General features: G+C 48.6%; 1 protein-coding gene across 1 annotated transcript in view; it reads right to left on the reverse strand.

Moving 5' to 3' along the window:
- Window positions 1-6,631, reverse strand: part of CTSF (cathepsin F) — a 33,246-nt gene extending 26,615 nt beyond the window's left edge. The window contains exons 1-2 of the mRNA XM_032234163.1: window positions 6,365-6,631; window positions 1,180-1,302 (exon numbers count right to left, since the gene is read on the reverse strand). Of these exons, the coding sequence (XP_032090054.1) occupies window positions 1,180-1,302; window positions 6,365-6,562 (321 nt within the window). The 5' untranslated portion in view covers window positions 6,563-6,631. The remainder of the gene's footprint in view (window positions 1-1,179; window positions 1,303-6,364) is intronic.
- Between the last annotated feature and the right edge of the window lie 2,939 nt (window positions 6,632-9,570).

Consider the following 9,570-nt stretch of genomic DNA (forward strand, 5'->3'; position numbering starts at 1 on the left):
GATCCATGAGACTCATCTCACGGAAGGATATCAAAGAGAGAAGTAAAGAAAAGGGTCCTAACAGTGAGAACAATTAATCAATGGACGTTATGGGCTCTCCATCACTGAAGATTTTAAAGAGGAGACTGGGCAGGGGTCCCCTGCTTGAAGAGGGGGCTGGACTAGAAGACCTCCAAAGTCCCTTACAGCCCTAGGATTCTATGCTCTATAGCAGTGTTTCTCAACCTTGGCAACTTGAAGATGTCCGGGACTTCAACTCCCAGAATTCCCCAGCCAGCGAATTCTGGGAGTTGAAGTCCGGACATCTTCAAGTTGACAAGGTTGAGAAACACTGTCCTAGACACTGAATTGTTTATACACTTAAAATAGCAGCACCCCCTAGAGTTGGGAATGGCCAGCCCAGATGTGCGAGGCGGGGAGGGGGGGACTTTTACCATTTTATATAAACGGGTTGCAATTGACCTGGGGGGGTGAGATGGGGGGGTTGCATCCCAGTCCGGACATCTTCAAGTTGCCAAGGTTGAGAAACACTGCTCTATAGCTAAAGCCCTGTCCATAGAAGTGTGAAAGTTACAGAATAACAGAGTTGGAAGGGACCTTGGAGGTCTTCTAGTCCAGCCCCCTCTTCAAGCGGGAGACCCTATACCATCCTGGACAAATGGCTGTCAATCTCTTCTTAAAAACCTCCTGCAATGCAGCACCCACAACCTCTGGTGACCAGCTGTTCCACTGGTTCAATGTTCTCACCGTTAGGAAATTTCTCTTTCATTCCAGGCTGCTTCTCTTCTGGATTAGTTCCCACCCATTGCTTCTCGTCCTGCCTTCAGGTGCTTTGGAGAACAGGTTAAACACCCCCCCCCTTCTTCTTTGTAGGAGCCCCTGAAATACTGGAAGGCTGCTGTCATGTCACCCCCCAGTCCTTCTTTAAAAGGAATCCGTGACTTCTGAGCAGCCCAAATCATTTTCCATGGAACTGTGCAAAAACTGGGCACTTTGACAATTAATCAACACTATTATTTTTAACTGTTGTGTCAAAATAGTCTTGACTATTAACGGTAAAAACTAATATGAAAACTGTTATTTATTTACTAAATTTATATGGTGCCTATCACACTGATAAGGTGATTTACACACACACACACACACACACAAACACACACACAAACAAACACTGCTTACCAGGTGTTGTGTTTTTCCAAGAGGGACAGAGCCCGAAGCGTTGTTGCAGTCTGCAACCTCGGCCCTCTTGCACGGACTCTGGAGCAGGACGACGTCCAAGTAGTGTTTGACTCCATTCACCACCTCAAGAAAAAACACCGGGATCTAAGAAATCCACGAGAACTTTTCCCAGAGCAAAAGCAATTAATCAATGAAACAGCTTCCCTCCAGAGGTTGTGAGAGCTCCATCCCTGGAGGCTTTCAAGAAGAGACTGGACAGCCCACAAGGTGTCCGGTCTTGGGCTGGGGGTTGGACTAGAAGACGTCCAAGGTCCCTTTCTATTCTAATTCTATTCTAATTCTATTCTAATTCTATTCTAATTCTATTCTAATTCTATTCTAATTCTATTCTAATTCTATTCTAATTCTATTCTAATTCTATTCTCTTCTCTATTCTCTTCTCTATTTTATTCTCTTCTCTTTATTCTGTTCTGTTCTATTCTTATTCTTATTCTTATTTTCTTTTTCTTATTCTATCCAAATTTGTGAGTGCTCCATCACTGGAGGCTTTGAAGAAGAGACCGGACAGCCGCTCATCCAGGACCGAATATGATGTCCTGCCCTGAGCAAGGGGTTGGACTAGAAGACCTCCGAGGCCCCTTCTGTTATTCTGTAGTTCTGTATTCATAGAAGTTCATAAGTTGCAGTAGAGAAAGGCTCTCGACTGCTGGAGGCTTTCAAGAAAAGATTGGACAGCCATTTGCCTGGAATGGTTATAAGGACTCTTGCCTTGGTCAGGGGGTTGGACTAGAAGACCTCCGAGGTCCCTTCCGGCTCTTGTTATTCTGAGAAAGAACAAAAGCTTTGGAAAAAAGGAGGCTAAACAGGTTGGGTGAGAATTATACAGGAGGGGCTGTCCTTGCTCAAGGCTGCTTGGTTCCCCCGCCTCTCCATTCGTCCAAGGAGCTTCTTCCGGGAGGTTTACACAGAGGATCCTAGCTCTTGCAAAGACCAGCAGAAACTTTGGAGACTCCCGGGAGAAAAACGCTGAGTTTTCATCTCCATTAAGATGTTGAAATTCCCGTCCCCAGAAGGGCAGGATTGTCTCAGTCACTGAATGGGTTTTCTTTGCCTGCAAGAATCTCATGCTAGATGCAAAAGGCAGCAGGCTAGAAACCAGGAGGCCATGAGTTCTAGTCCTGCCCTAGCTGTGAAAGCTGGCTGGGTGTCCCTCTCTCCCAGCCCGGCCCACCTCACAGGGTTGTGTTCATTGTTATGGGGGAAATATAGGAGGAGGAACGTCTATCAGATACGTTTGCAACCTCAAGCGGCTTTTAATAACAAGGTTGGAAGGGACCCTGGAGGTCTTCTAGTCCAACCCCCTGCTCAGGCAGGAAACATAATAAAGGCAGGATTTAAATACGAAACCAAATAAAATGAACTGAAACTAAAATGAACTAGAATAAAATGAATTAAACTGAAGTAACCTAAAAGCTCCCACACGAGTGGCGTCATTAATCCTGGTTAAGGCCCGGAATGTGGACCTTTTGAGACCATGGTGGTGCAGTGGTTAGAATGCAGCATTGCAGGCTAAACTCTGCCCACTGCCAGCAGTTCGATCCCGACTGGGCTTAAGGTTGACTTGCCTCCCATCCTTCCAAGGTGGGCAAAATGAGGACCCAGATTGTTGGGAGCAAGAGGCTGACTCTGTAAACCGCTTAAAGACGGCTGTAAAAAGCACCGTGAAGCAAATTTTAAGGCTAAGTTCTCTTAACAAGATTTAGAGCAGTGTTTCTCAACCTTGGCAACTTGAAGATGTCTGGACTTCAAGTCCCAGAATTCCCCAGCCAGCGAATGCTGGCTGGGGAATTCTGGGACTTGAAGTCCAGACATCTTCAAGTTGCCAAGGTTGAGAAACACTGATTTAGAGGTTGTATTGAACACATCAACAATCCCAGATCCAGGTAGAATCTTGCAGAAAAAAACACCCTGTTTGGCCTAATCCTCCAATGCCAATTGCTCATCCACAACTGCTCAAAGTCAAGGGGGAAAGCACTCTGTCCATGCTCAGAGGATCACACACAAAGGCTATCATCTCTACAGACACCCTTTTTAAAAAAAATAAGGAATAATTCAGGCTCTACTATCAAAGGTATGGGGGGAAGATTCTATCCCTGTTCAAAGGCCCTGAGCACACATTCTCACTGGCTCCAGGTTGACTCAGCCTTCTGTCCTTTCAAGATTGATAAAATGAGGACCCAGGTTGTTAGGGGGCAAGAGGCTGACTCTGTAAACCATTTAAAGAGGGCTGTAAAGCACTGTGAAGCGAGATATAAGTCTAAGTGCTATGGCTATTTTCCTTCCTTAACTTCCTTCCCTTCCTTTCTTCCCTTCCTCCCTTCCCTTTCCCTTCTTCCTTCCTTCTCTTGCCCTTTTTCTTTCTTTCCCTTTCCCTTCTTCCTTCCTTTCCTTGCCCTTTTTCTTTCTTTCCCTTTCCCTTCTTCCTTTTCTTCCTTTCCCTTCTTCCTTCCTTCCTTTCCGTTCCCTTCTTCCTTCCTTTCCTTTCCTTCTCTTCCCCTTCCTTCCCCTTCCCTCCTTCCTTCCTTCCTTCCTTCTCTTCTCCTTCCTTCCTTCCATCCATAGTGCACAATGGTTAAAATGCACTACTGCAGGCTAATTTTGCAGACTGCCAAGCAGTTCGATTCTCACTGGCTCAAGGTTGACTCAGCCTTCCCTCCTTCCGAGGTGGGTCAAATGAGGACCCAGATTGTTGGGGGCAAGAAGCTGACTCTGTAAACCGCTTAGAGAGGGCTGTAAAAGCACTGCGAAGCAGGATATAAGTCTGAGTGCTATTGCTATTCCTTCCTTCCTTCCTTCCTTCCTTCCTTCCATAGATACATACATACATACATACATACATACATACATACATACATACATACATGGTGCAGGCTAATTTTGCAAACTACCAAGCAGTTCGATTCTCACTGGCTCAAGGTTGACTCAGCCTTCCCTCCTTCCGAGGTGGGTAAAACGAGGACCCAGATTGTTGGGGGCAAGAGGCTGACTCTGTAAACCACTTAGAGAGCGCTGTAAAGCACTGTGAAGCGAGATATAAGTCCAAGTGCTATTGCTATTGCCCTTCCTTCCTTTTTCCTAAAGGTTGACTCAGCCTTTCCTCTTTCTGAGGTGGGTCAAATGTGGACCCAGATTGTTGGGGGCAAGAGGCTGACTCTGTAAACTGCTTAGAGAGGGCTGTAAAAGCGAAGCAGGATAGAAGTCTGAGTGCTATTGCTATTCCTTTTCTCTCTCTCTCTCTCTCTTTCCTTCCTTCCTTCTTAGATATACTCTTAGATATATTCTATTCTTAGATATAAGTCTGTGTTGTTGCTAAAATGAATTAAAGTGAAATGAGACAATTGAATAAAATAAAATCAGTACAACAAAATGCAAGAAAAGAGAACCTCAGGAGTCCTACGAAAAGGAAGAGAGAGGAGGAGGAGGAGGCAGCTTCGGGATGGAGGGTCAGCTGAGAGGCATGTGGCCTTTAGTCAAGGAGTGAATCCTCTTACATAAGCTCATGAAATCCCAGCCATCCGCCGGGCTCAGCGCTGAATCAAACTGACGTTAATTGGAGCCAACTGCTCCAGCAACATGATTCGGACCCCGGGGGGGGCTTCATTTCAGGCCATTGTGGGTGGCAGGAAGCGCCTGGCACCCCCTTCCCTCTCTCCTTGCCAAGGGGCCTCCCCTGATCTCGCCAGATAAACAGGGGGTCACAAGCCTCCTCATTCCAAGGGGCTGATCCGAGGACGATGGGCATGGGGATCCAAGCTCTCTGGAGGCCGGGGGTGTGTGGAGTTATAAGGTACGGCTTCAGCATCGTGCTGTTAGAGAGGGGGCACGTTTTTTGCATCCTGCATCGCTAAGGTTGCAAATGATAATAGTTCTAATTCAGTGTTTCTCAACCTTGGCAACTTTAAGTCCTGTGGACTTCGACTCCCAGAATCCCCCAGCCAGCTGTGCTGTGCTGGCTGGGGGATTCTGGGAGTCGAAGTCCACAGGACTTAAAGTTGCCAAGGTTGAGAAACACTGCTCTAATTCCTCGAGAGCCACTTGTGGGAACTTTAAGACCAGCGGACTTCCACTGGGGAATTCTGGGAGTCGAAGTCCACAGGACTTAAAGTTCCCACAAGTGGATTTAAAAGTCCCTTTCTGCTTTACAAGAACGGATGGGGCAGCCGCTGAGTAACTTCCCAGAGGAGAAACAGGGAAAATGATGAGGTGGGGGACATCCTTGGTGGGGGGAGATTGCATTTTAGAGGGGTGGGGGGAGAGTGAGATGAGAACATTCACATTCTTCTACCCATGCTTTGAACAGACTTTAGCCCGGATGGGGGTCCAGCCAGATCCTGGATTAGGGGGAGGGTCTCAATGCCTTGGAAGGGAGGGAGCCTGGCTCTTTGGACCACAGCTCCCACCAGCTCGAGCACCACTGGTAAGGGCGCATGGGGAGTGTAGTCCTCAATGCTTGGAGTAGGGGAGGAGAAAGGGAAGAAGGAAAAGGGAGAGGAGAGGAGGAAAGACGAAAGTAGAGAAGAAGGAAGATAAAAGGAAAGAAAAGTAGGGTTGTGGTTAAAATAGAATAGGTTTATGGGACGGCAAGCAAAGGAATCCTGATTATATATTTTAAGGTGAGAATAGTGCTGGCACAATGTCCAAATAATCCACAATAATCCCAAAACTCCTTGATTGCCCAGAGATAGATAAACCCACCTTGGAGTTAAGAGAAAAAAGGAAGACTCGGAATATTATACACTTGGGGAAAACTAGTATCAACGGATAAATAACATGAAATGTTCGACACAGTGTATTTGAATAACAAATGGTTATTATGCTAGTGTTGCCAAAAAGGATTGCACGAAATTGTTTTTAATGCATTTTAATGCTTTCAATTTTCAATAAAGGTTTTTTTTTTCCTAAAAAAAAGGCAGATTAAAAAAAAAACTTTTCACAAAAAATGCTTGGGGGGCCTCAGATGTCATTAGGTTTAATTAGGAGAGGGGGGGAAGCCCCCCCCCCAGGCCGGCCACTATTCCCCCCCCTTCTTCCTCCAGCCCTGGCTCGTCCCCCCTCCCCACCCCCGCCGCTTTCCCCCCGCATCTCCAACCTGGCGCCCCCCGCAAGGGCTGTCCCGCCGGCTGACCTGCGTCCTGGCTCCGCGCAGCGCCCACAATCCCCGCGGATGCCCTTCGGGGAAAGCCTCGGCCAGGGCGAAGCGGGCCGCCTCCCGCACCGAGTCCCCGCGCACATCGGCTGGCACTGCCCAGCCCGGAGCCGCCAGCGCGGCGGGCGCCGCCAGCACCAACACCAGCCCGAGAAGCGCAAACGCCACCGCTGCCATCCTCCAAAGCGACTGAGCAGTTGCGGGCACCGACCAGCTGCAGCGCCTCCCCCGCCACCCTGGAAAAGGGGGCGGGTCTCTTCTCCGGCCCGCCCCCTGTTTTGCTGGGTCAGGGCTCGGCACGCAGCCCAGGCGCCCCTGGGCGCCCCGCTGCAGATCCTCTCCGCCCGCAGTCTCCGCAAGCTTAGCTTCCCTGCCAGGGATGCAACCCCCCCATCTCACCCCCCCCCCAGGTCAATTGCAACCCGTTTATATAAAATGGTAAAAGTTCCCCCCCTCCCCGCCTCGCACATCTGGGCTGGTCATTCCCGACTCTAGGGGGCGCTGCTATTTTAAGTGTATAAACAATTTAGTGTCTAGGACAGTGTTTCTCAACCTTGGCAACTTGAAGATGTCCGGACGTCCGGTGGAAGTGTGTGTAGTCCGGATTCCCCGGAGGAAGGGAAGGGCTGCTTGCCAGAGGAGCATGAGAGAACAGGTTGGAGCAGGGCTGCCCATATTTAAGGGACCTGAGGTCTTCTAGCCAACCCCCTGCTCAAGCAGACCTTCAACCAGGGGGTGTCCAAACTTGGGATCTTTAAGACTGGTGGACTTCACCTCCCAGAATTATAGCTGGCTGGGGAATTCTGGGAGTTGAAGTCCACCAGTCTTAAAGTTCCCAAGTTTGGACCATTTCCAAGCAATGCTTGTCCAATCTCTTCTTAGAAACATCCAGCAATGGAGAACCCAGAACTTCCCACTGATGATTGTCACTGCTGGGAAATGTCTCCTCAATCCCTGCTTTTCTCCTTGATGAGTTTCCGTCCCTTGGTTCTTCTCCTGCCTTTTGGAAAAATAAGCTGACCCGCCTCTCTTCTTTGGGGCAGCCCGTCCAATATCGGGAGAATGCCCCTGGTCCTTCTCAGTGGTGAGATGCAATTTTTTTTTTTACTATCGCTTCTGTGGGCCTGGCAGGGGAAGGTGACTGGAAAATTCCCGCCCCATCAGCTGGGACCCGGAAGGCAGAGAATAGATGGGTGGCATTGCCAGTTTACTGGTTCTCCGAACTACTCAAAATTTCCACTATTGGCTCACCAGAACGTGTCAGAACCTGCTGAATCCCAATTATGGTCCTTCTCTTCCCTACACCAGCCATGCCCAGTTCCCGCAACCCTCCGTTGTATGTTTGAGCCTCCAGTCCCCTCAGCATCTTGGTTGCTCTTCTCTGCCCTCTTTCCAGAGTCTCAACGTCTTGTTTAGAATCTGGGAACCAAAACTGGATGCAGTACTCCAGGTGTGGCCTTACTAAGGCTTTATAGAGTGGTATTAGTACCTCCCTTGATCTCGATTCTATCGCTCTTATTAATGCAGCCCAGGACTGCGTTGGCTTTTCTGGCAGCTGCAGCACATGGCGGGCTCATATTTAAATCCTTGTCCATTAGGACTCCACGATCCCTTCCATAGTTAAGCCATGTTTTACCTAGTCTGTAGCAATAGCAATAGCAGTTAGACTTATATACCGCTTCATAGGGCTTTCAGCCCCCTCTAAGCGGTTTACAGAGTCAGCATATCGCCCCCCCACAGTCTGGGTCCTCATTTCACCCACCTCGGAAGGATGGAAAGCTGAGTCAACCCTGAGCCGGTGAGATTTGAACCGCTGAACTGCAGTCAGCTGAAGTAGCCTGCAGTGCTGCATTTAACCACTGCGCCACCTCGGCTCTACTGTACCTACACGGTTGGCTTTTCTTGCCTAAGTATATATAGGACATTCCCTTTCTCTACATTGAATTTCATTTTGTTAAAGACAGGGCCCAGTGTTCAAGTCCGTTGAGATCCATCTGGCTCCGCAGCCCATCTTCTAGGGCAGTGTATCTCAACCTTGTCAACTTGAAGATGTCTGGACTTCAACTCCCAGAATTCCCCAGCCAGCATTCGCCTATAAACAATTCAGTGTCTAGGACAGTGTTTCTCAACCTTGGCAACTTGAAGATGTCCGGACTTCAACTCCCAGAATTCCCCAGCCAGCATTCGCGTATAAACAATTCAGTGTCTAGGACAGTGTTTCTCAACCTTGTCAACTTGAAGATATCTGGACTTCAACTCCCAGAATTCCCCAGCCAGCGAATGTTGACAAGGTTGAGAAACACTGTTCTAGGGTGTTGGCTATTCCTGCCAGCTGAGTATCATCCGCAAATCTAGCAAGTTCCCTTCTACTCCCCCATCTAAGTCATTCACGAGGATATTGAAAAGTCCTGGGCCTAAGATGGAGCCTTAGGTCACTTTCCCTGCGTGTGGACGCGGTTCCATCCTTGGCAATGTTGTGGACTTCTTTATTCATTTTGTACAATGACAATAAAGACTATACTATACTTCAACTCCCAGCGTTCCCCAACCGGTTATTCCGGGAGTTGAGGGCTTGCCAAGGTTGATCACCCCTCTTGTATAGTGAGATTAAGAGAGCAACTCCCGATTTTTTAAAAAAAACTCAACCGGGGGTGGGGGGGCAGACTTGCCACACCCCCTACCTGAGATCTATTTCAATTTCAATTTCAATTTAATAAAATTTGTATGCCGCCCACTCCCTTGGGACTCTGGGCGGCTTACGGGCAAGATTTAAAAAAAAGCATTTAAATATTTAAGATAAAAGATACAATTATTAAAATTACACACCGTCCATTCTGTCTAAGTGGGACTGGATATTGATCAACAGCCCCAGGCCTGCCGGAACAGACAGGTCTTGGTGGCTTTACGGAAGGCCGGGAGAGTGGGAAAGGTCCGGATCTCTACGGGTAGATCGTTCCACAGGGCCGGCGCAGCTACAGAGAAGGCCCTCTCCCGAGGGGTCGCCAGCCAGCATTGTCCGGTCGACGGCACCCGGAGGAGGCCCAACCTGTGCGATCTTATTGGTTGTTGGGAGGTAAGTAGCCAAGTCCTAAACCATGTAGACTAGCACCTTGAAGATCTACCCCCAAACCTTCTTCCAGTGACCCCCAGGCATGCTGCAATGACTTTTCAAGAACCCTGGAGTA

Source organism: Thamnophis elegans, chromosome 17 (genome assembly GCF_009769535.1).
Source record: "Thamnophis elegans isolate rThaEle1 chromosome 17, rThaEle1.pri, whole genome shotgun sequence".
Lineage (NCBI taxonomy): Eukaryota > Metazoa > Chordata > Lepidosauria > Squamata > Colubridae > Thamnophis > Thamnophis elegans.